At 50.6% G+C, this 25,744-nt stretch overlaps 1 protein-coding gene across 1 annotated transcript; it reads left to right on the forward strand.

The window, feature by feature from the left end:
• The first annotated feature begins 4,637 nt into the window (after positions 1 to 4,637).
• On the forward strand, positions 4,638 to 18,036 carry LOC140385341 (tumor necrosis factor receptor superfamily member 6B-like). The gene is made up of 4 exons (XM_072467404.1): positions 4,638 to 4,776; positions 7,638 to 8,010; positions 9,543 to 9,725; positions 12,242 to 18,036. The coding sequence occupies exons 1-4, from the start codon at positions 4,759 to 4,761 to the stop codon at positions 12,568 to 12,570; spliced, it is 903 nt and encodes a 300-aa protein (XP_072323505.1). The 5' UTR covers positions 4,638 to 4,758; the 3' UTR covers positions 12,571 to 18,036.
• Positions 18,037 to 25,744: the final 7,708 nt, after the last annotated feature.

Here is a 25,744-nt window from a genome sequence, read left to right on the forward strand (position 1 = left end):
AATCCTGTGAAAAAGCTGAGCATCACAGCTAAACTCGGAGAGCATGGAGGGTACGGCTAAACTCGGAGAGCATGGAGGGTACGGCTAAACTCGGAGATAATTGAGTGTACAGCTAAACTCGGAGAGCATGGAGGGTACAGCTAAACTTGGAGAGCATGGAGGGTACGGCTAAACTCGGAGAGCATGGAGGGTACGGCTAACCTTGGAGAGCATGGAGGGTACAGCTAAACTCGGAGGGCATAGGGGTACATCTAAACTCGGAGAGCATGGAGGGTACGGCTAAACACGGAGAGCACGGGGGGTACAGCTAAACTCGGAGAGCATGGGGGGTACAGCTAAACTCGGAGAGCATGGAGGGTACGGCTAAACTCGGAGAGCATGGAGGGTACGGCTAAACTCGGAGATAATGGAGGGTACGGCTAAACTCGGAGAGCATGGAGGGTACGGCTAAACTCGGAGAGCATGGAGGGTACGGCTAAACTCGGAGATAATGGAGGGTACAGCTAAACTCGGAGAGCATGGAGGGTACAGCTAAACTTGGAGAGCATGGAGGGTACGGCTAAACTCGGAGAGCATGGAGGGTACGACTAACCTTGGAGAGCATGGAGGGTACAGCTAAACTCGGAGGGCATAGGGGTACATCTAAACTCGGAGAGCATGGAGGGTACGGCTAAACACGGAGAGCACGGGGGGTACAGCTAAACTCGGAGAGCATGGGGGGTACAGCTAAACTCGGAGAGCATGGAGGGTACGGCTAAACTCGGAGAGCATGGAGGGTACGGCTAAACTCGGAGATAATGGAGGGTACGGCTAAACTCGGAGAGCATGGAGGGTACGGCTAAACTCGGAGAGCATGGAGGGTACGGCTAAACTCGGAGAGCATGGAGGGTACAGCTAAACTCGGAGAGCATGGAGGGTACGGCTAAACTCGGAGATAATGGAGGGTACGGCTAAACTCGGAGAGCATGGAGGGTACGGCTAAACTCGGAGAGCATGGAGGGTACGGCTAAACTCGGAGAGCATGGAGGGTACAGCTAACCTTGGAGAGCATGGAGGGTACAGCTAAACTCGGAGGGCAGGGGGGTACATCTAAACTCGGAGAGCATGGAGGGTACGGCTAAACACGGAGAGCACGGGGGGTACAGCTAAACTCGGAGAGCATGGGGGGTACAGCTAAACTCGGAGAGCATGGGGGGTACAGCTAAACTCGGAGAGCATGGAGGGTACGGCTAAACTCGGAGAGCATGGAGGGTACGGCTAAACTCGGAGATAATGGAGGGTACGGCTAAACTCGGAGAGCATGGACGGTACAGCTAAACTTGGAGAGCATGGAGGGTACGGCTAAACTCGGAGAGCATGGAGGGTACGGCTAACCTTGGAGAGCATGGAGGGTACAGCTAAACTCGGAGTGTATGGGGGTACATCTAAACTCGGAGAGCATGGAGGGCACGGCTAACCTCGGAGAGCATGGAGGGTACGGCTGATCTCGGAGAGCATGGAGGGTACAGCTAAACTCGGAGAGCATGGAGGGTACAGCTAAACTCGGAGAGCATGGAGGGTACATCTAAACTCGGAGAGCATGGAGGGTACGGCTAAACTCGGAGAGCATGGAGGGTACGGCTGATCTCGGAGAGCATGGAGGGTACGGCTAAACTCGGAGAGCATGGGGGGTACAGATAAACTCGGAGAGCATGGCGGGTACGGCTGATCTCGGAGAGCATGGAGGGTACGGCTAAACTCGGAGAGCATGGGGGGTACAGATAAACTCGGAGAGCATGGCGGGTACGGCTAAACTCGGAGAGCATGGAGGGTACGGCTAAACTCGGAGAGCATGGAGGGTACGGCTAAACTCGGAGACATGGAGGGTACGGCTAAACACGGAGAGCACGGGGGATACAGCTGAACTCGGAGAGCATGGGGGGTACAGCTAAACTCGGAGAGCATGGGGGGTACATCTAAACTCGGAGAGCATGGGGGGTACGGCTAAACACGGAGAGCATGGAGGGTACTGTCATGATATCCAGATCAGCATATCATGGTGCAATCAGACACACACTGATGGATAGGCAGTTGGACCAACCAGCACACACATAACATTGCAGCCAATCACCAGTGAGAGAACACGCACTATAAAACGGGGAACACCACAGTTCCCGCTCATTCTACCAGGAGATAGCTCAGAGCAAAGAGCTCAATGCGTCAGCACATGTGCTGAGTGCCTCACTAAGATAGTGATAGGGCTGGGTCCACAGGTTAGCTGGTGAAGCACGTACCCAAGCCAGTAGTTAGTTGTTACTGTTGATTAGACAATAAAACAGAGTTGTACCATCTACAGCCGTGTTGGATCATTTGTGCATCAGAACACCCAACACCACTGGTACAGCTAAACTCGGAGAGCATGGAGGGTACGGCTAAACTCGGAGAGCATGGAGGGTACAGCTAAACTCGGAGAGCATGGAGGGTACGGCTAAACTCGGAGAGCATGGAGGGTACGGCTAAACTCGGAGAGCATGGAGGGTACGGCTAAACTCGGAGAGCATGGAGGGTACAGCTAAACTCGGAGAGCATGGAGGGTACAGCTAAACTCAGAGAGCATGGAGGGTACGGCTAAACTCGGAGAGAATGGAGGGTACGGCTAACCTCGGAGAGCATGGAGGGTACGGCTGATCTCGGAGAGCATGGAGGGTACAGCTAAACTCAGAGAGCATGGAGGGTATGGCTGATCTCGGAGAGCATGGAGGGTACAGCTAAACTCGGGGAGCATGGAGGGTACAGCTAAACTCGGAGAGCATGGAGGGTACGGCTAAACACGGAGATAATGGAGGGTACGGCTAAACTCGGAGAGCATGGAGGGTACAGCTAAACTCGGAGAGCATGGAGGGTACGGCTAAACTCGGAGAGCATGGAGGGTACGGCTAAACTCGGAGAGCATGGAGGGTACAGCTAAACTCGGAGAGCATGGAGGGTACAGCTAAACTCGGAGAGCATGGAGGGTACGGCTAAACACGGAGATAATGGAGGGTACGGCTAAACTCGGAGAGCATGGAGGGTACAGCTAAACTCGGAGAGCATGGAGGGTACGGCTAAACACGGAGAGCATGGAGGGTACGGTAAACTCGGAGAGCATGGAGGGTACAGCTAAACTCGGAGAACATGGAGGGTACGGCTAAACACGGAGAGCATGGAGGGTACGGCTAAACTCGGAGAGCATGGAGGGTACAGCTAAACTCGGAGAACATGGAGGGTACGGCTAAACACGGAGAGCATGGAGGGTACGGCTAAACTCGGAGAGCATGGAGGGTACGGCTAAACACGGAGAGCATGGAGGGTACGGCTAAACACGGAGAGCATGGAGGGTACGGCTAAACACGGAGAGCATGGAGGGTACGGCTAAACTCGGAGAGCATGGAGGGTACAGCTAAACACGGAGAGCATGGAGGGTACGGCTGATCTCGGAGAGCCTCGGAGCGAGGAAACTGGCTAGGAGAAAACGGTGTGAATAATGTGAGTGTGATGGGGAGATGGCTGTGGAAAATTCGGACACCAGAGTAAATCAGCGTGCCAAACTCGAACCCCGCATTGAATCCTAACGGGAAACTACATTTCCAGTTAATCTCCTCAGAAAGGGCGATTGCAAAACAACGCAAAACAGAGAATAATGCTGCCATTTACACATCGCACCAGTGTGCCGTCAGCAGAAACAACGGTGATGGCGAGGCTTTCGGTTTTGTTCTGAAGAGGCTTATTTAAAAAGAGGATGATGATTCAGGTTTCCGATACTTATTGTGACAATGCAATTTTATTTTGAGCTACATGAAGCAGCATCTGCGGGACTTCCTGAGGGGGACGCTCAGATTCCTCCACTTCAAAACTCGCTGCCTGGTTAATGCTGCGGCTGACCCACAGGCACAGAATGGCATCATACTGTCAGGACTGGTACACTAAAATATCCCAAGTCAACCCCCTCCACCCCTATTCATAATGCATAATGAAGACAGCCTATCAAGGCTAACACGTGAAAATAATGTTGCTTGATGTAGATTATTAATTTGCACCGTCATTTCCAAGTTGAACGATTTATATATAAAACAAATGGACCTGTAGTAAGAGCTGAGATGAATGTATACTCCCTCAGAGTGGCAAATCCTTCAATAAACACTTCCACCCACCCACCCCGAATCATGGCATGTTGATGAATGCCAGCGTGCCTGTCCTTTTGACCGATGCTGTCAAATTTCCTCCATGCTTCCATCATGACTTATACTTTGGTTTCATGAATTGTAGCCTCCGCACTATTGTTGCTTTATACCTGGTGCAGCACCTGGTGAGTGGTGGACGAGACCTGGCGCACAAGCTTGGCTGCATGCTTTAGTTACATAACTACACTTCAGCCGAAAGTCTTTGCAGCGAATTAGGCCATCAAAGGTGTCATGGAAATCCCTTTTGGAGGGGGGAGGGGGGATCAGTCAATTTAGGACCTGCATCACTCAGTTCGGTTCAACACTTTGATACAACATTTGATAATCAATTCACGCCAAAAGGATTTTCTGCTGCTGATCAGTATCCAGTTTTATCATTGAACATTTTCGAACCAATGAGGATGAGTATGCTCAAAGGAGGGAGGTCCAGGGGCGCCTCCGCAAACACGGGGAATTCCCATCACGATCTTTCAGCCTTTAAACTCTCCGCAGGTTCGAGAATAGGATCCAGCAACCGTCCGCCTGTGCAGCACATCAAAGAATCATTCCAAGCAGCCAGATGGAGCTCAGCAAAGCGGTGAGTAGTAAACTGGACGGAGTACAGAATGATGGACAGGGCAGAGATTGCATTACAGGTGAATGTAGGGAACATAGGGGGGACTACTACTAAAATAGTGAAGACCTCGGCGTGTCACTGTTTCACCATGAGTAATTCACACAATGAAGTTGGGATCGGGACAAGCAGGTGCTGAAATTGACAGGAAAGTGACCGGCAGCCAATCATGTCCAGATTTATTTGTGATTGGTACATTAGTTTGGTTCTCACAACAAGGCAGAAACCTATCGAGGAGTTCCAACATAATAAATTACAGAAATACCTCGGGACATTATAGGGAATGCATTCTGATTGGCGAAGTTATATACTCATTTTAGCAAGCCGGCGCTATATTCCCTTTGTAAACAGGGTAACCGCTATCTCAAAATAGCATTAAACATCCACAGGCTGATTGGAAAGTACATCTCTATAGTTTTGAAATCAGAAACCTATCTCTTATTTATTTTTATTATTTTATTTTCAATTAATTTTTAAAATGTTCCGATATTAAAATAGTCACTACACTTCAAAAACACTCTAATGACTGTACAATAATTTGAAACGCCTGATGGTCCTGAAAAGCGCTATATAAATGCAATACTTTAACTTTTTTTGTCTTCCTTATTCTATTTATGTAGCAGGTTTTTGAACTTATGTGTCCCCTCCTTGGCTGCTGAGTTGTCATCTGTTACAAGAAATTCAAGCTGGAGTGGTGGTTACAGCTAGAACTATTTAAGAATCATGAGATGCCATATTAGCAAAGTGACTGGGGGGGGAGGCGGAGTGGACCTGGGTAGGGTGCTCTTCCGGAGGGTCAGTGCAGACTCGATGGGCCGAATGACCTCCTTCTGCACTGTCGGGATTCTGTGACATTCTAGAAACCGAATATATATATTTTAAATTTAGAGTACCCAATTTTTCTTCCCATGAAGGGGCAATTTAGCATGGGTAAATCCACTTACCCTGCAGATCTTTGGGTTGTGGGGGTAAGACTTACACAGACGCAGGGAGAATGTGCAAACTCCACATGTATGAAAACGAATATGTTGTAAGACATTTGTTTTCATTGAAAATTATCTTGTTTTCTCAAAGGTTACTTCAGTCAATGTATTGTTTTCTGAGATGATTGGTGCTCAGGATTAGCTCCCAGAATGGTTAGAAGTGTTGGTGTCCATTGCAGATGACGGAGCTTTTCCAGCAAGCATGTGGCCTATAGATCAGTAACGTGGCTGCAGAGGGAAAGAACATATTGGCCCCAATCTTCTGATGTCCAAAGTAGCAAAATCTGGACTGAAGTTGGGAGATGTCCATCAGGACCCATAAAAGTCCTGACACACAGACACTTGATGTAATTGCCTGGGAAATTTAAACCTCTGAAGAGCTGATTTCCGCTGCCCAGGACCCTCACAAACGTCTCCAAAACTAAGCTCAGGGCAGACACTTGGACTAGATGTGTGGGACTTGACTTTATATATACCCTGGAAATGTTACAGTGATTAAAACCTGGTCTAACTCAGTGATCAGCCAGACTGACTGAACTGAGGAGCACAACCGACCCCCAAATCAAACGTCAGACCTGAATACCCTGATTAGACTATCTTGACTTGGACCAAGCTCCCTCAACCTGACGACCCCTCCCGACAAGATCCGACTTCCTTCCTGACCCATTCCCCCCCTTGACTATGCCCCCAAACTGACTAACACCCTGAACTGACTAGCTCCAACCTTACTACCCACAACCTGACCCATCCTGAGATAATCTGACTCCCCTCCCACCCCCTCCCCCAGACCTGATCCTCTGACCCATTGAAAGCACAATTCCCTACAGTCCCTTTTCTTTGCCATACCCTCAACTCATTGAGGAAATGTTCTGTGTTGCACCTCTGATGGGAGCTTCATCTGCCACCATAGATATTGGGAAATCAATGATTCATGCACTAAACTCAGAATCTCAACATTTAGTTTTGTAATAATTATATAAATGATTATCATGCAATTAACATTAAAATCCACTTACAAAAGACGAACAGAAAACCAAGTCTAAATATTTTTCAAACACCAGACAAGCTAAATTCTCAAAGTTCTATCCTGATATAATGCTTCCCATTTACTATGAAATGGTCATTTAAAACCAGAATTTGATTTGAAAAGTCACTTTTTAAAATAAAATATATTTCTTATTAACATTTTATGAATGATTGTATGTGGGACTTCTTTTTATGTAATTCACATGTCAGGATTAACTCAGTCATCAATCAATCTACCCTGACGTTGAGGAATTGCTTACTGAATTCAATACTTCCCCATAACAGCATGACTGAGACCAGCTACTCTATTTGCAGGGTGTGAGAAATAGAAACTGCACGCTATTAACTCTGGAGCACTGCATTGCAGGGACTCAAGATGTCAGGTTACTGTACTTTAAAGAAATCCTTCTGTTCATCCACCCACTGTGGAGGGAAAAAAACTTTCATTATGTCAGTACAGGTTTAGCCAGCAACCACCTATTCCCCAATGTTAACAGAAAACTGCCTGTCACTAAATAATATAGACGACAATTAAAGAACATAGTTTCTTTCAATATAATTGAATCTGTGGCAGGATATATCCCACCCTTACTTTATTTATTTTAAACTGTTGGCAGTATACAATTTTCTGCAGATGAGTCAGGCGGTCATCGTTGAAGCTCTTCACCATTGCCCTCTTCCCCAATTAAGACAGGCATGTCATTTTAGTTTGGTGAGCTGGAGTACTAAGCTGTCATAGTTTTAAATGTAGGGCTGCATTGATTGTCCAAAGAGATACTGCCTCTATTATTGAAGTTAATCTTTCTTTCTCCCTAGTCATTGTTCAGCTTGGCTTTTGCCTTTATTATTTATGCAAGTACAGAGAAATGCCTGGCATCAGTACCTACCTTTCAATATGAAGGCCGAACCTGTAGCCGCTGCCCTCCAGGACAATATATGAAGGTGCATTGTACAAATGACCATGATACCATCTGTGCACCGTGCTCAGCTAATCATTATACTCAATTTTGGAATTACCTACAAAAATGCCAATACTGCAATAATTTCTGCAAAGAAAATCAATACATTAAGCATGAATGTAATGCGACTCACAACAGAATGTGCACATGCAAAGATGGATTCTTCTGGAAGTATGAATTTTGTATGAAGCAGAAAGAATGTCTCCCTGGATATGGAGTGAAAAATGCAGGTAACAACGTGTGTTTTGTTTTGTAATTTGCCGAGTTTAAATGTACATCTTTGTTTGTATTTACAAAATTGAAAACGATTACAGAATATAGCTCACAGAAAAGTGCCTTTCAGTCCAACTAGTCTGTTTTCATGTTTATGCTCCATACGAGTGTCCTCGCACCATACTTTATCTAACACTATCTGTATATTCTTCTGTTCCTTTCTCCCTTATGTATTCATATACCTTCCCCTAAAGGTATCTATTCTATATACCTCAATCACTCTACATGGTAACAACTTCCATATTCTAACCACCCTTTATGTAAAGAAGTTTCTCTCAAATGTTTTATGGATTTTTCAAGGGCTATCTTCTACTTATGGCCTCTCATTTTGGCCTCCACCTCAAGTGAAAGTATCTTTATCATATCCACCCTAACAAATCTATTTCAAAACTTACATTCTGACACCCCTCAACTTTCTCTTTCAAAGAAACCCCAGCCTTTTCAGTCTTTTCTGATCCTTATGACATATCAGTTCTGGTATTGGGCACAATTAAGCGGACTCAAGTTAAAGACCGCTGAACAGCATGTTTAGCAGGGTGTTTAGGTGCCAAGAAACATTTCTGTATTCAACGGCACTTTGCCATTGTTTTTGGGCTCAGGGAGATTCTCTCTGCTGAGGCCGCACTTTGAGGGATTTCCTGTCAGCAGGAAAGGGTCCTCACAGATCGGTGTCCCATTTTGAGCGGCAGCTTCGATCTTTCCCCCCACTTTTTCAGGTCCCTCTTTTGGGTTTTTAACCCCTCCCCCTCAATAAATCTCACCACCCCAACCTCAGGAAGGCCCCCAGGAACCCCCACCTCTAAGTGGAAAGGCCCCACTGAGCCCGACTCCTGGCAGAGCCAACATTGGATTGGATTGGATTGGATTTGCTTATTGTCACGTGTACCGAGGTACAGTGAAAAGTATTTTTCTGTGAGCAACTAAAACAGATCATTTAGTACATGAAAACAAAATAAAAATAAAATACATACGTGGCACCTGGGCACACTGGCACTGTCATCCTGGCACCATGCCATGTGTCAGGAGCATGCCAGGGTAGCACCATGTCACCCAGCGAGGGAGCGATCCAGATCGCACTGGGCGGAAGGAGTCGGGTGTCTCCCATGAGGTTCTGCGCCCGGCGCAGAGCCCGATTTGAGGCTCGTGCAAGATTCGCCCATTACGGCCGGATCCGAAGTGGGCGCGACAGGGTTGCTGAATCACACTCATTGTCTTTGCACATCTTGTTTGCCTAACTTATCTTACACACTTGGAGCATGTGATCACTCATAAATGAAAACTTCTGACCTTCCTTGTTTTAATAGACCTGAATGCATAATAATGATCGGAATGCATTCTGCTTCCAAAATGAAGACAAACATCTGGTAGTTTTATTGAATTTATAACACATGAATTTTTTTCCTCCTTTATGTTATTCAACTTTTTGTGTTTTTTTATTTTTGTGTGTACTTCTTGAAGTAGAATTCACTTAACTGCTTTTGTTAATCAGGCACTCCATATGCAGACACAGTTTGTGGGAAATGTGCTCGGGGCTTCTTCTCTTCAGTGAGTTCTACCACTGTGGAATGTAAGAAACACACAAACTGCACCGAACGGGACTCAAAGCTGGATATCCCTGGCACTGTGTGGCATGACAATTTATGCAGCCCCTGCCAGCCCCATGGCTCTAGAGGTATTTCAACAACAAAAAAACATTTACCTGTGTAATTGAATGGAACATGTGCAACAGTTAAATTGTACCCCTCCAGGCTAACCAGCAAGCTCTGTAATAGTTTTGTACATTTATGTCAAACAAAGTTCAGGATGAAACATTTTTTTACATTTATGTAATACGCCCTTGTAATTAGATAGTCAAGACTACGATAGTTTGTTGGAAAGGGAGGAACAAAACATTGCCTCACTTTGTCTGAATATTTATTGGTGCACTGTTCAAAGATCTCCACATTAAATGACAAAGAAGTGGAAATAAATCTGCACATTATATTGAGTTGCTAATATAAATAACTATGGGCAGAATGCATATCTGCTCTGTGTACCAAGGTGACCCTGTTCTTTTGTGAAAGCCGCAAACATGTGTTTAAACAGAAAGCAAGCCAACTTGCTTACTTCAGTCTCTTGATGTAATGAAAATTTGACTCTGGGAAAATTTACCTTGGTTTTTCTTCTGATGGGAAAGCCCTCCAACCATCATCATTCAGAAAAGTAGAGGGACTGAGTTAGTGTAAGATCTTTATTCTGCTGATATGGAGGATCGTATTCGTTTCGTTGTAGGTTAAAATATGGTGGCCACATGTACGTTCCTACTGATCTACTTTTTCAGGATGACAACCAGACCTTATATCGTGCACAGGATTTTATTTTGGCCTGCTGAATCTGTAATACCACAATTGTACTTACACTAATGAAATGAAGTGAAATGAATGAAAATCGTTTATTGTCACAAGTAGGCTTCAAATTAAGTTACTGTGAAAAGCCCCTGTGAAAACACTAATAGACATGTACCAACACTAACCCTCACCAATATTTTCTTCTAAGCATTAGTTTGCCGAATCTATAAATATCATGGGGCAAATGTTCCTCTGAGCCTCTTTTCAGTGCAGTGAGACCAGCGTGTGCCTGCATTGAAAGGCTTGAGCATCAATGGAAATTGGCCCTTAGGCCTCATCCACAAATTCAGCAGAAGCTACCGGCACTGATCATTCCTCGACAGGCGGGGGGGGGGGGGGGGGGGGGGGGGGGGGGGGGGCACGGTAGCACAGCGGTTAGGACTGTTGCTTCACAGCTCCATGGTTTCAGGTTCGATTCCCGGCTTGGGTCACTGTCTGTGCGGAGTCTGCACGTTCTCCCCATGTCTGCCTGGGTTTCCTCCCGGTGCTCCGGTTTCCTCCCACAGTCCAAGGAGGTGCAGGTTAGGTGGATTGACCATGCTAAATTGCCCTTAGTGTCCAAAAAACGTTAGATGGGGTTACTGGGTTACGGGGATAGGGAGGAGGTGTGGGCTTAGGTAGGATGCTCTTTCCAAGGGCTGGTGCAGACTCGATAGGCAGAATGGCCTCCTTCTGCACTGTAATTTCTATGAACTAATGAGGAGATAAATGTGAGGCTGCCCACTTTGTTAGTCACAGCCTTTATGTAAGACTGGGAGGAGGGAAAGATACAGGGGGTGGGGTCCAAGTGTGACTCCTGTGGAGTTGAAAGAGCACTTCTGCTGGTGTGCTGCACCTTTACTTCTCCTAACTTGCTTCTGGGCCACTGGAGAATTCCACAGCCCGCATCAGTGGCTAATTTCAGCAAGAGGCCCTTCAACAGGCATTCGATGCATGATTGAAAAGGCCCGATGCCTGGAATAAGCTTCCACCTAAAAATGGACCCAATTAATTTTTTTGTGGGCCCAATTCCTATGTAGATTGGGCAAGGGCAACCCCACTGCAAAATCGATAAGCATTGAACAACGCAGGTTGCACGCAGCATACCAGCCACTTGCTGTCGTACTCCTGGGATTTAACGGCAATCTATGGGAAACATCACGGGCTGGATTCCCCTCCGGCGAGAAGCTCCGTTTTGCTGACAGCCCGGGGGTTCACAACGGCGTGGGGCAGCCCCACAATGGGAAAATCCATTGACCAGCCGGTGTAACGGAGCATCCCGCCAGCGGGGTTGAGAATCCAGCCCCATATTGCTTCACCTCGTGCTGCAACATTTCAACTGCCTCTTGCAATGCAGTGCTTTCCCCTTTCTAAACTGCAGCCAGGCAATTTGGTGCGAAGACTACTTTTACTATCATCACTCAAACAGCTTTCTTTTTAAGCTATTCAAGGTCCTTAGCTGCTTACCTATTAATTCAGAAATGAAAGACTGTTGAAAATCACCTCCACCATGTTTCCTGTGACTTTAAAGCAGCCGTGGCCTGCATAGATATTTGTGATTCATTCCTGACCATCCATTACTCTCCATGTAACCTATATCATAACCTTCCAACACGAGCACTTTGACAAAAAATACCCTAGTTAACTGAGAATCACAACGCGAGAGTTATGACACAGCATGATGGCAATGCAAAACTGATTTTGTAACTTTGTAAAAGCCTGCTAACCAGCCATTATTCTTAACATTTCTGAGAAATGATTCCATCTGAGCTTTGAATTGAAATCAAATCTAAATGAAAATTGACTTCATTTTATGTTTCAGAGGGTTTTACAGAGTGTGAACAGGCACTTTTTAACTTTGTGGCACGGCAAAAAATCGACGAACGGAAAGTGTTCAGTCTTGGGAAGGCACTCCTCAATGAGACCAGAAGAAACATGCGGCAAACATGGAATGACGAGCAAGAGCATCAACAGGTTATGCTTTTCCTTGACAAATGGAAGAAACGGCAGGGTGAAAACGTAGCCGCAGAAGATTTAGTAAAGATTCTGAGGGCTGCCAAACTTAATAAAATTGCAAGGAAAGTGTTAAAAAAGTTCCTCAAAGATAAGGTCAACGCACGTCAGGCAAATTGTGCAATTTCAGTAAGTTAGTGGGCAGTAATGCTTTGAAAATAGCAGAATGCAGCTCCTGTAAAATTAGTTTTGTCATAGAACATAGAACATAGAAAAATACAGCACAGAACAGGCCCTTCGGCCCACGATGTTGTGCCGAACCTTTGTCCTAGATTAATCATAGATTATCATAGAATTTACAGTGCAGAAGGAGGCCACTCGGCCCATCGAGTCCGCACCGGCCCTTGGAAAGAGCACCCTACCCATAGTCAACACCTCCAGCCAACACTAAGGGCAATTTTGGACACAAAGGGCAATTTATCATGGCCAATCCACCTAACCTGCACATCTTTGGACTGTGGGAGGAAACCGGAGCACCCGGAGGAAACCCACGCAGACATGGGGAGGATGTGCAGACACCACACAGACAGTGACCCAAGCCGGAATCGAACCTGGGACCCTGGAGCTGTGAAGCAATTGTGCTATCCACAATGCTACCGTGCTGCCCTTAAGAACAAATAAATCTACACTATATCATTTTACAGTAATCCATGTACCTATCCAATAGCTGCTTGAAGGTCCCTAATGTTTCCGACTCAACTACTTCCACAGGCAGTGCATTCCATGCCCCCACTACTCTCTGGGTAAAGAACCTACCTCTGACATCTCCCCTATATCTTCCACCATTCACCTTAAATTTATGTCCCCTTGTAATGGTTTGTTCCACCCGGGGGAAAAGTCTCTGACTGTCTACTCTATCTATTCCCCTGATCATCTTATAAACCTCTATCAAGTCGCCCCTCATCCTTCTCCGTTTTAATGACTAAAGAATACTCGTTAAAACCAAAACAGTGTTCATAACTTTTTACAACCTTCTCCTGATTCATTGCCTTTCAAGCATTATTGTATAATTAATTATCACAGTGTGTTCTCATTAAAGTTGGTGTTACACTCTTCATCGCAATTCCTCAGAGTTAATTAGCCCACCAATTGGCATTCATTTCTCCTGGAGTATAAATTCTTGTGAGTGTTTGAAATTGGGCCTTTGTCTTAAGAGCAAGACAAAAAATCTTCAGTCACAAGTCTCTCTTTTTAGTAATAGCTAAGCTATTGTTAGCACATTTGTATAGGAACTTAACAAAGTTTCCACTGTAGTGACAATGAAGCAGCCATATTAGAATATATTTTTGTTTGGTATTATGGAACTTGACAATTGCTGAAAAAAGAATTTGGATTTGAACAAAGCAGGGCAGTTAACTGTTCTATGCTGCAGCCATGGCAATGCCTACACCAAATGCAGTTCACTTGCCAACCTATCAGCACTCTCTTCTCATGCAGTATAAATTGCGGTTTTCCAGAATAGAGGAAAGCAAGATGGTGCTGGAGCGTGGCAACACTCTGCGAGCTCTCTCTTACTGATCCTCTTCCGACATCTCTTATATGTTTCTTTTCATGTACGGAATGATCTGTCTGGACTGTACGCAGAACAATACTTTTCACTGTACCTCGGTACATGTGACAATAAAACAAATCCAAATCCAAATTACTGATGTTATTTTTGCGAGCGATCTTAATATGCGCAACATGAAAAACTTAGATAGCATGTCTCTTTCTTTCCAATTTACTTTCATTGTTTGATGGCACAAGCTTGTCCAATAGTATTTCACCATCTATATTTTACAACATTACGGAATGTTTCTCAATTTTATGGTTTTATTCAGAATCCATTTTGGCAATTGAATGTGTTTTTAAACTTTAAAGATTGTTAAGTATGCCTTGCTGTCCAAATCCTGGTGTATTCATGAGTATTGCTTCTCCTGTTTGTTATTAGTGTCTTATTTACTTTATTATTCTGATGTGCATAATCTTTACAAAGAAAATTACAGCACAGGAACAGGCCCTTCGGCCCTCCCACCCTGCTCTATCTAAACCTGTCACCTATTTTCCAAGGATCTACTTCCCTCTGTTCCCTGCCCATTCATATATCTGTCTAGATGCATCTTAAATAATGCTATTGTGCCCGCCTCTACCACCTCCGCTGGCAAAGCGTTCCAGGCACCCACCACCCTCTGCGTAAAGAACTTTCCACGCACATCTCCCTTAAACTTTCCCCCTCTCACCTTGAAACCAATACAGTAGCTGGATTTGCCCATTCAATTCACAAATAACTCTGACAGGGTGCCACAGTTGTTACCTGCTTCACAGCGGCAGGGACACGGGTTTGATTCCAACCCTGGGCGGCTGTGTGGAGTTTGCACTTTCTCCCCGTGTCTGCGTGGGTTTCCTCCCACAGTCCAAAGATTAGGTGGATTGGCCATGATCAATGCGCAGGATTATGGGGATAGGGCGGGGGAATGGGCCTCGGTAATGTGTTCTTTCGGAGGTTGGTGCAGACTCGATGAGCGAATGCCCTCCTTCTGCACTGTAGGGATTCTATAGTTAACTCAAAGGAGCAATTAACCAAATGTGTATTTTTAACCCTTGTCAGTGTAATTCAACTGATTATTTTACTGCTTTCTTGCGTTCAGAGTGCAGAAGACAACATTGGTGGAGGGGTGAGAGGAAGGGACATCTAAGTGTTAGTGGGACATAGATTCAATTGAAACTAGCTGCATGTGTGGAATATGAATCCAAGCTATTGATATGGGGGCCATTTTACAAAGCAACTACAGGCAATCCTCGACATTTTGACCTTCCGGTTATGAAGAACGGCACTTCCAAGATTTGTAAATTGATACCGAATTTCGACTTTACAACACCAGACCAGCATCTTCATACATCTGCACAGATGTTCTGCACTGCCCACCTGTATGACCGGTTAGATCAAACTGCTTTTATTAGGACAGAAATTAGTGTTTTATTTTGATAAATTGTTCTGGCACAACCATCATGATTTTAATGCATTTATATGCTTGCTTATGTTGTATTTAATATACATTCAGACTCACAGCTGTTCAAGATTAAACAGGTATCTGATAGTGATCTAAAGACAGAAAATGCTGGAAAAACTCAGCAGGTCTGGCAGCATCTGTGGAGAGAGAAACAGAGTTAATGGGCGGAAGCCCAAAGATGTGCAGGTTAGGTGGATTGGTCGTGCTAAATTGCCCCTTAGTGTCCAAAGATGTGCAGATTGGTTGGGGTTATGGGGATAGGGTAGGGGAGTAGGCCTAGGTAGGGTGCTGTTTCAGAGGGTCCGTGCAAGATTCAATGGGCCAAAAGGCCTCATTCTGTGCTGTTGGAATTCTATGGGAATTTTCCCTCTAAAATGGCAAAGTGTTAGGTTCTGACTGAAAACTGGTGCGTTTGTCTCCAGAAACACAGCCAAGCTTTCTGACCAGATTTTCTGACACTCTGTCAAAAAGAAACCCAGGGCTGTGGTTTGCACTGTAACTCTGGCAGGGCTGGGCCTGATCGGGTTGGCAAATCAAATTCCACAGAGATTGGGGCTCCATCTTTAAAGAGTGTCATGATCTGCTTCCATGGAAGCCACCACCCCACAAGAATGGACATGTGGGTATGGGAAAAAGATGGTGAGTTGGAATGGCAAGCGGCAGGAAGGTTCGGGTTATGCTTGCAAATTGAGTGAAGGTGTTCTGCAAAGCTATCACTCAGTCAGCCTGACAGTGATTGAAGGCTTCATTACATCCCCCATACTAACTAGGAACTAGGGCAGGCATATAAGTTGCTCCAACGACTTGACAGGGCAAGAGTTGAGAGCATTTAACACCGCTGGATGCCCCATAAGTGATTTCCGGCCTCGGTTCAAGAACAATCCCCCATTGATATCAGTGTTCCTCTGGGAAAATTGGTTCCGACTTATGACGTTATGACTTACAACACGGTTTTCAGGAACCAGTCATGTCGTAAGTCCAAGGGCTGCCTGTACAAATCATAACCTGAAGATTTAGATCAGATACAGTCACAGTTGGGAGAAAGTATTCTATAACAAATATTTTGATTTTAAAGACTGGAATTAGTCAGGAGTTTCGGTGCAAATCTGGCATTTTGTTTCTTAAATAGTTGGAGCCTCAGACTGTCAGTTATGTAAGGACTCAGGCTATTAGATTATAACAAAAGCAGTAGCAGACAAATCAACAAAACTGTAAATTTGCAACAGATAGAGTTGTGTGGTGGTGAGTAATCTTGAACACTAATGCGTCAACAGGTCATGGCAATAGTATATCCGATCACAACAATGTTTACTGTAAAAATGAAAAATACCTGACTAGTCTGCTGACTCTATTGCTCACCAAATTTCTCTGTGAAAAGCCTAAGGCTTAAGCAAAGAGGGGCAAATTGCAGCAAATGAGCCCACAAGGTTTATTCAAAAGTCAGAATGTTTTCAGCATTCCCCCTCGCACAAATTTTCTCCTGCCAGGCAGTATTCCTTCGCTGAAAGGGTGCTTCACCAAACTCCTCCCACAGTGCTACTCCAGAATTAAAATGTAGCATGCAAAGGTACCCAGAATGCCATTCATCATTTTCTTTCTGACGCATCCCAATTCAACTCTGCATCTCCAAGGTCTGGGAAAGAGTAGAAACCCCAGCAGGGGAATAATGTATACAGGTGAGACTTACATGCACTTTTTCTTCATTATTTATGGACCCTTAATTTGGTTAAGCGCCTTTTGCTTGGGCAAAATAAACCAATTGAATTATTTCTAAAGAAAAGCTAGCCTGCAGGGCGACACGGTGGCGCAGTGCTGTCTCACAGCGCTGAGGACCCGGGTTCGATGCCGGTCCCGGGTCACTGTCCCTGTTGGTCCCGGGTCACTGCACATTCTTCCCGTGTCTGTGTGGATTTCACACCCACAACCCACAAAGATGTACAGTAGGTGGATTGGCCACATTAAATTGCCCCTTATTGGAAAAATGTTTTAAAAGAAAAGCTAGCCTATGCTGATTATACCATTTTCAGTCGACAGGTAGGAGGTCCAAGGGTTGGTGCAGACTGAACAGCCTCCTTCCGGGCAGCACGGTAGCACAAGTGGACAGCACTGTGGCTTCACAGCGCCAGGGTCCCAGGTTCGATTCCCTGCTGAGTCACTGTCTGTGCGGCGTCTGCACGTTCTCCCCGTGTCTGCGTGGGTTTCCTCCAGGTGCTCCGGTTTTCTCCCACAGTCCAAAGACGTGCAGGTTAGGTGGATTGGCCATGATCAATTGCCTTTAATGTCCAAAAAGGTTAGGAGGGGTTATTGAGTTACGGGGGTAGGGTGGAAGTGAGGGCTTAAGTGGGTCGGAGCAGACTCGATGGGTCTAATGGCCTCCTTCTGCACTGTATGTTCTATGTTCTGCACTGTAGGGGTTTTATGATTTTATGTTCACAAATTGGGATCCGTGTTTCAAAAGGTACAGTCAGGTAATGGATTTAGCAAGGCTTTACATCTCTGAAACTGAGAAACACTCCTGTGGGCTGTGAACAATATCTAAAGTTTCTATACACATCCTGATGGTTCAATATTTAATAAGGAATACGTCAAAAATATATCTTCTGATAATGGTTAACGGCTGCCTCAGTTACTTTCATTTAGATGAGTTTCTCATTGAGAAAACATTGTTATAATGCACATTATGTACCAATTTTAGAGACTGCAAAAGTTGTCAGTATTACATATGTATGATATAAAGTACAAACAATATTCCTCAAGACATTAAAAGCCATCAGCATTATACTTAACAATATAAGTACAGACAATATCGAGAAAAGTACTTTTGACTTTAAGTACATATACAAATGCACGCAGTCACATTTAATTGTCAGTTTTAGTAGCATGGACTCTAGGGGGGGGGGATCTCCCATGCCGCGCTGTCGGGGAGAATCGCTGTGCATGTCACTGTTTCTCGCGATGCCGGTCCGACGCCATTCCGCCATTCTCCCCGCTGGCGAGAACGGCGTCATCGAGGTCGGCGCCGCGCATGCCAGACAGTCTGTCGAGCAGGCAGTAGAGGCGATTCTCCCAGCCCCCCACTATTCGCCACGCCGTCGCCGTTCACCCCTGCTAAATAAATTTGTCAGCCAGCAGGAGGAGAGTGGGCGGGCCCATCCCAGGAAGCAGGAAGTTGCGTCAACGGCCAGTGATGGCTGGTGGGTGGGGGAGGGATGTCTGAAGCGTTTTCCGCGATCCCCCAAGGGGGGGGGAGGAGGTTGGAGGGGGGGGAGGGGGTTGGGAGGGGGTTGGGAGTGCATTTGGGGGGGGAAGGGGGTTGGGGGGGAGGGGGTTGGGGGGGAGGGGGTTGGGGGAGGGAAAGGGCTGGGGGGGGAGGGGGTTGGGATGAGAGGTTTGTGGGGGAGGGGTGGGGGGGGAGAAGGAGGGGTGGTTGGTATCGGCGACGACAGGGCTAAGGAGGGTGGGTTGTGGAAAGGAGTAGAGGGAAGGGGGATGGGGTAGGAGAAGGGGGAAGGGGGAGGGGGTGGTGCAAATGATGCCACCATCCTGTCGTGTTGGGGGGGGGGCCCTCCACGGTTGCCCGCAGGACCGAGACCCCCAGCTGGAGTGCCATGGCAGGAAGGTGGCGAAGACACCCTTCCATTTCGAGGGCCTGGTGAAGGGCTGTGTCCGCTGGCGCTGCGATGAGGAGGGACGGGTTGAACTGTGTGGGATACGGATACTGTGGGCAGGTGGCACGGTGCGTGCCTGAAGGAACAGTGACAAGGCAGCCGGGGCACCCATTCATCTAAAGGGCCCTGGCTGCCTACGTGCCAAAGCGCCCTCCTAACAAATTTTGTTGCCTCTCCCTCCCAAACCTAGCCCCCCCCCCCCTTTCAAGATCATGATGTTTTCACCACAGCCATCGATGTTCGCCGCCGTGGCGGCAGCGGCAGCCATGCAGATTGGCATTGGCGCGGGCGAGCCAGGCGGCTCAGTGAGGCGGCTCAGTGAGGGTGCTGCAGTGCCAGGCAGCTCAGTGAGGGTGCTGCAGAGCCAGGCGGCTCAGTGAAGGTGCTGCAGAGCCGGGCGGCTCAGTGAAGGTGCTGCAGTGCCGGGCGGCTCAGTGAGGGTGCTGCAGAGCCAGGCGGCTCAGTGAGGGTGCTGCAGAGCCAGGCGGCTCAGTGAGGGTGCTGCAGTGCCGGGCGGCTCAGTGAGGGTGCTGCAGAGCCAGGCGGCTCAGTGAGGGTGCTGCAGAGCCAGGCGGCTCAGTGAAGGTGCTGCAGAGCCGGGCGGCTCAGTGAAGGTGCTGCAGTGCCGGGCGGCTCAGTGAGGGTGCTGCAGAGCCGGGCGGCTCAGTGAGGGTGCTGCAGAGCCGGGCGGCTCAGTGAGGGTGCTGCAGAGCCAGGCGGGGTGCTGCAGAGCCGGGCGGCTCAGTGAGGGTGCTGCAGAGCCGGGCGGCTCAGTGAAGGTGCTGCAGAGCCAGGCGGCTCAGTGAGGGTGCTGCAGAGCCGGGCGGCTCAGTGAGGGTGCTGCAGAGCCGGGCGGCTCAGTGAGGGTGCTGCAGAGCCGGGCGGCTCAGTGAGGGTGCTGCAGAGCCAGGCGGGGTGCTGCAGAGCCGGGCGGCTCAGTGAGGGTGCTGCAGAGCCGGGCGGCTCAGTGAGGGTGCTGCAGAGCCGGGCGGCTCAGTGAGGGTGCTGCAGTGCCAGGCGGCTCAGTGTGGGTGCTGCAGAGCCAGGCGGCTCAGTGAGGGTGCTGCAGTGCCGGGCGGCTCAGTGAGGGTGCTGCAGTGCCAGGCGGCTCAGTGAGGGTGCTGCAGAGCCGGGCGGCTCAGTGAAGGTGCTGCAGAGCCAGGCGGCTCAGTGAGGGTGCTGCAGAGCCGGGCGGCTCAGTGAGGGTGCTGCAGAGCCAGGCGGCTCAGTGAGGGTGCTGCAGTGCCAGGCGGCTCAGTGAGGGTGCTGCAGAGCCGGGTGGCTCAGTGAGGGTGCTGCAGTGCCAGGCAGCTCAGTGAGGGTGCTGCAGAGCCAGGCGGCTCAGTGAGGGTGCTGCAGTGCCAGGCGGCTCAGTGAGGGTGCTGCAGTGCCAGGCAGCTCAGTGAGGGTGCTGCAGAGCCAGGCAGCTCAGTGAGGGTGCTGCAGAGCCAGGCAGCTCAGTGAGGGTGCTGCAGAGCCAGGCAGCTCAGTGAGGGTGCTGCAGAGCCAGGCAGCTCAGTGAGGGTGCTGCAGAGCCAGGCGGCTCAGTGAGGGTGCTGCAGAGCCAGGCGGGGAGCTGCAGTGCCAGGCAGCTCAGTGAGGGTGCTGCAGAGCCAGGCGGCTCAGTGAAGGTGCTGCAGAGCCGGGCGGCTCAGTGAGGGTGCTGCAGAGCCAGGCGGGGTGCTGCAGTGCCAGGCAGCTCAGTGAGGGTGCTGCAGAGCCAGGCAGCTCAGTGAGGGTGCTGCAGAGCCAGGCGGCTCAGTGAGGGTGCTGCAGAGCCAGGCGGCTCAGTGAGGGTGCTGCAGTGCCAGGCGGCTCAGTGAGGGTGCTGCAGAGCCAGGCAGCTCAGTGAGGGTGCTGCAGAGCCGGGCGGCTCAGTGAAGGTGCTGCAGAGCCAGGCGGCTCAGTGAGGGTGCTGCAGTGCCAGGCGGCTCAGTGAGGGTGCTGCAGTGCCAGGCAGCTCAGTGAGGGTGCTGCAGAGCCAGGCGGCTCAGTGAGGGTGCTGCAGAGCCAGGCGGCTCAGTGAAGGTGCTGCAGTGCCGGGCGGCTCAGTGAGGGTGCTGCAGAGCCAGGCGGCTCAGTGAGGGTGCTGCAGAGCCAGGCGGCTCAGTGAAGGTGCTGCAGAGCCAGGCGGCTCAGTGAAGGTGCTGCAGTGCCGGGCGGCTCAGTGAGGGTGCTGCAGAGCCAGGCGGCTCAGTGAGGGTGCTGCAGAGCCAGGCGGCTCAGTGAGGGTGCTGCAGAGCCGGGCGGCTCAGTGAGGGTGCTGCAGAGCCGGGCGGCTCAGTGAGGGTGCTGCAGAGCCGGGCGGCTCAGTGAGGGTGCTGCAGAGCCGGGCGGCTCAGTGAGGGTGCTGCAGAGCCGGGCGGCTCAGTGAGGGTGCTGCAGAGCCGGGCGGCTCAGTGAGGGTGCTGCAGAGCCAGGCGGCTCAGTGAGGGTGCTGCAGAGCCGGGCGGCTCAGTGAAGGTGCTGCAGAGCCTGGCGGCTCAGTGAAGGTGCTGCAGAGCCAGGCAGCTCAGTGAGGGTGCTGCAGTGCCAGGCGGCTCAGTGAGGGTGCTGCAGAGCCAGGCAGCTCAGTGAGGGTGCTGCAGAGGCGGGCGGCTCAGTGAGGGTGCTGCAGAGCCGGGCGGCTCAGTGAGGGTGCTGCAGAGCCAGGCGGCTCAGTGAGGGTGCTGCAGAGCCGGGCGGCTCAGTGAGGGTGCTGCAGAGCCGGGCGGCTCAGTGAGGGTGCAGCAGAGCCGGGCGGCTCAGTGAGGGTGCAGCAGAGCCAGGCGGGGTGCTGCAGAGCCAGGCAGCTCAGTGAGGGTGCTGCAGAGGCAGGCAGCTCAGTGAGGGTGCAGCAGAGCCAGGCGGGGTGCTGCAGAGCCAGGCAGCTCAGTGAGGGTGCTGCAGAGGCAGGCGGCTCAGTGAGGGTGCTGCAGAGCCAGGCGGGGTGCTGCAGATCCAGGCAGCTCAGTGAGGGTGCTGCAGAGCCGGGCGGCTCAGTGAGGGTGCTGCAGAGCCGGGCGGCTCAGTGAGGGTGCTGCAGAGGCAGGCGGCTCAGTGAGGGTGCTGCAGTGCCAGGCGGGGTGCTGCAGATCCAGGCAGCTCAGTGAGGGTGCTGCAGAGCCGGGCGGCTCAGTGAGGGTGCTGCAGAGGCAGGCGGCTCAGTGAGGGTGCTGCAGAGCCAGGCGGGGTGCTGCAGATCCAGGCAGCTCAGTGAGGGTGCTGCAGAGCCGGGCGGCTCAGTGAGGGTGCTGCAGAGCCGGGCGGCTCAGTGAGGGTGCTGCAGAGCCAGGCAGCTCAGTGAGGGTGCTGCAGAGGCGGATGCAGCAGAGGGAGTGGCTGCGGAGGGCCCCATGCCAGGCGCTCCTTCTGCAGGCCATCACGCCCGACAGGTCCAAGAGGAGGCGGAGGGTGCGAATCACCTCCACGTTGTCAGCCAGGAAGAGGGCGACGACAACGATCCTGATGGGGCACCAGGGGAGGAGCACGAGCAGGTGGTCGTGCCAAGGCGGCGGAGGGGTCTCATGCGTCACCATGTCTACCGGGGCCGCATTTCTTTCGAGGACCTAACAGAAGCGGCATGCAGGAGGCGACTCAGATTGAGCCTTGAGACGGTGGGCCATATATGCCACCTAATGGCGCACCTGGCACCATGTGGAACGGGGGAGGACATGCCATCCCAGTGAGAGTGAAGGTCATGGTCGCCCTAAATCTTTTCGCAATCTGCTCCTGGGACCTTTGTGGAATCTCTCAGGCATTGGAGCACTGGTGCATCCGGGCCGTTACCGTCGGCCTATATGCTGTCGCGGGACGATACATAGATTTCCCGGAGGACCACGCACACCAGGCTGCCAGGGCAGCGCAATTCGCCTCAGTGGCCGGGATCCCGATGGTCCAAGGCGTCGTGGATGGGGTGCACGTCAACCTGCGTGCACCACCACGGAACAGGGACGTCTTCCTGAACAGGAAGGGGACTCAATGAATGTCCAGGTGGTATGCGACCACAGAATGCGAATAATTCACTTGTGTCAATACCCGGGCAGCGTGCTTGATGCCTTTATACTGGCACAGTCCTTCATCCCCGCAATTTCCGAGGGTCAACCCCCCCCCCCCCCCCCCCCCCCCCACCCCCGGATGAGGGTCCCTCCCTTGCTGTGGTTACCGGGACAGGCACCGGGACCTCCTCCTCCCTCGGGGAGCCCCGTGGCCCCCGGGCCTCTCTAAGGGATGGTGGTGCGCGCGGAGGCAAGCCCCATTGCATCACTGACACCTGGTCATGCTAGTCCTGGAGGCCCGCTGCGGAATCGACCAGGGTCTGAACGTTCCCGGCGATGGAGCTGAGGGAGTGCGACATCCCGGCAGGGACAGCGCTACCTCCCGCTGGGTCTGTGCGAAGCCGTCCACCACATGGACAAAGCCGTCGATGCTCTCAGCGATGGCCTGCTGAGACTGGGCTAGACCCCGGAGCGCGGCGGCAATGCTGGGCCTGGCCTGCCCTCCGACAGTCCAGCCCCTCGGCTGCTCCTACCTCCACCTGCTGTACCGGTTCAGCTGTGTGGTGCGCACCAGTCTGTGACCCAGAAGCCTCGTCACTTACTTGCCCAAACGAGGTGAGTGTATCTGCGATGGCTGAAGTGGTGGGTGACAGCAGTGCCGCGGTGATGCTCGATCAATAACTCCGGAAGCGAGATTGGAGACAATTGAAGGCTTTATTACACTAGATGTTTCCCCCAGAAGCGCAGGTACAGAAGGCAGCTGCTGGGGAGACACGGGCTTTTATACTCCGCCCTACTGGGCGGAACCAGCAGGTAGGCATAACCAATGAAAACATTACCTCCTACACCAATGGTCTTACAGCATTACAGGGTACCGTAATACCTTAATACCGACTACCACATTCACCTCCTGTTAACAAAAAGAATCCGGCGGGGGTGGTGGCCTCGCATTACACAGTGGTAGAGGTTAAGGTTATGGAGGTACCTGGTATACATCAGTACAGTGGTTTTGCCTCGTTACATCGCAACTAGTTACAACATTTATTTACAGTTCAGAATGAAGCAATTAGTCGATCGGGGGCCCTGGTCGTCCTCTGCGATCGTCGTAGCTTTGGTGGTGATGCAGGCGCCGGCTCGGGCATCAGTGGCTCCGAGAGCGTGGCTTCGGCTTCTTCGGCAGCTTCATCACTCCTAGGCGGGACCGGTGGGAGGACCAATCCACCTGGGAAGGGGGCGGCTGTGGGGTGCGCCGGTGGGAGGGGGGGTGGGATTGGTGGTGGGGGGGTGTGTGGGGATCCAGCGGGCGGCAGGTCCCGTAGGGAGACCGTGTCCTGTCGGCCGTCGGGGTATGCCACGTAGGCGTACTGAGGGTTAGCGTGAAATAGGTGGACCCTCTCGACCAATGGGTCTGACTTGTGCACCCGCACGTGTTTGAGGAGCAGGATGGGTCCAGGAGCTGCCAGCCAGGTTGGGAGCGAGGTCCCGGAGGAGGACATCCTAGCGAAGACAAGGAGACATTCGTGAGGTGTTTGGTTGGTCGTGGTACACAGCAGTGACCGGACGGAGTGGAGGGCATCCGGGAGGACCTCCTGCCAGAGGGAGACTGGGAGATTCCTGGACCGTAGGGCCAGTAGGACGGTCTTCCTGACCGTTCCATTCTCCCTCTCTACCTGTCCGTTACCCCGGGGGTTGTAACTGGTCGTCCTGATCGAGGCAATGCCCTTGCTGAGCAGGAATTGACGCAGTTCATCGCTCATAAAGGAGGACCCGCTATCGCTGTGTATGTAGACGGGGAAACCGAACAGCGTAAAGATACTGTGGAGGGCTTTTATGACAGTGGTCATGGTCATGTCGGGGCAGGGAATGGCAAATGGGAACCGGGCGTACTCGTCAATCACGTTCAGGAAGTACGTGTTGCGGTCGGTGGAGGGGAGGGGCCCTTTGAAGTCCATACTGAGGCGTTCAAAGGGACAGGAAGCCTTTATCAGGTGCGCTTTCTCTGGCCTGTAGAAGTGCGGCTTGCACTCCGCGCAGATTTGGCAGTCCCTGGTGACTGTCCTGACCTCCTCGATGGAGTAGGGCAGGTTGTGGGTTTTAATGAAATGGAAGAATCGAGTGACCCCCGGGTGGCAGAGGTCCTCGTGGAGGACACGGAGGCGGTCCACTTGTGCGGTGGCACATGTGCCGCGGGATAGGGCATCAGGAGGCTCAGTTAGCTTCCCGGGACGATACAAGATCTCATAGTTGTAGGTGGAGAGTTCGATCCTCCACCGTAAGACCTTGTCATTCTTTATCTTGCCCCGCTGTGCATTATCGAACATGAAGGCCACCGACCGTTGGTCAGTGAGGAGAGTGAATCTCCTGCCGGCCAGGTAATGCCTCCAATGCCGCACAGCTTCTACTATGGCCTTTTCAACTGAGGAATGGCGGATTTCTGAAGCGTGGAGGGTTCGGGAGAAGAAAGCCACGGGCCTGCCCGCTTGGTTGAGGGTGGCCGCCAGAGCTAAATCGGACGCGTCGCTCTCAACTTGGAAGGGGAGGGACTCGTCGATGGCGTGCATTGTGGCCTTTGCGATGTCCGCTTTGATGAGGCTGAAGGCCTGGCGGGCCTCTGTCGACAGGGGAAAAACCGTGGATTGGATCAGTGGGAGGGCCCTGTCCGCATAGTTGGGGACCC

Source organism: Scyliorhinus torazame, chromosome 11 (genome assembly GCF_047496885.1).
Source record: "Scyliorhinus torazame isolate Kashiwa2021f chromosome 11, sScyTor2.1, whole genome shotgun sequence".
Taxonomy (NCBI): Eukaryota; Metazoa; Chordata; class Chondrichthyes; order Carcharhiniformes; family Scyliorhinidae; genus Scyliorhinus; species Scyliorhinus torazame.

Coding starts and splice junctions, on each gene's coding strand:
- LOC140385341 (XM_072467404.1), top strand. Junction 8,011..9,542: donor ATATGGAGTGAAAAATGCAG/GTAACAACGTGT, acceptor TTTGTTAATCAG/GCACTCCATATGCAGACACA. Junction 9,726..12,241: donor CCAGCCCCATGGCTCTAGAG/GTATTTCAACAA, acceptor TTTATGTTTCAG/AGGGTTTTACAGAGTGTGAA.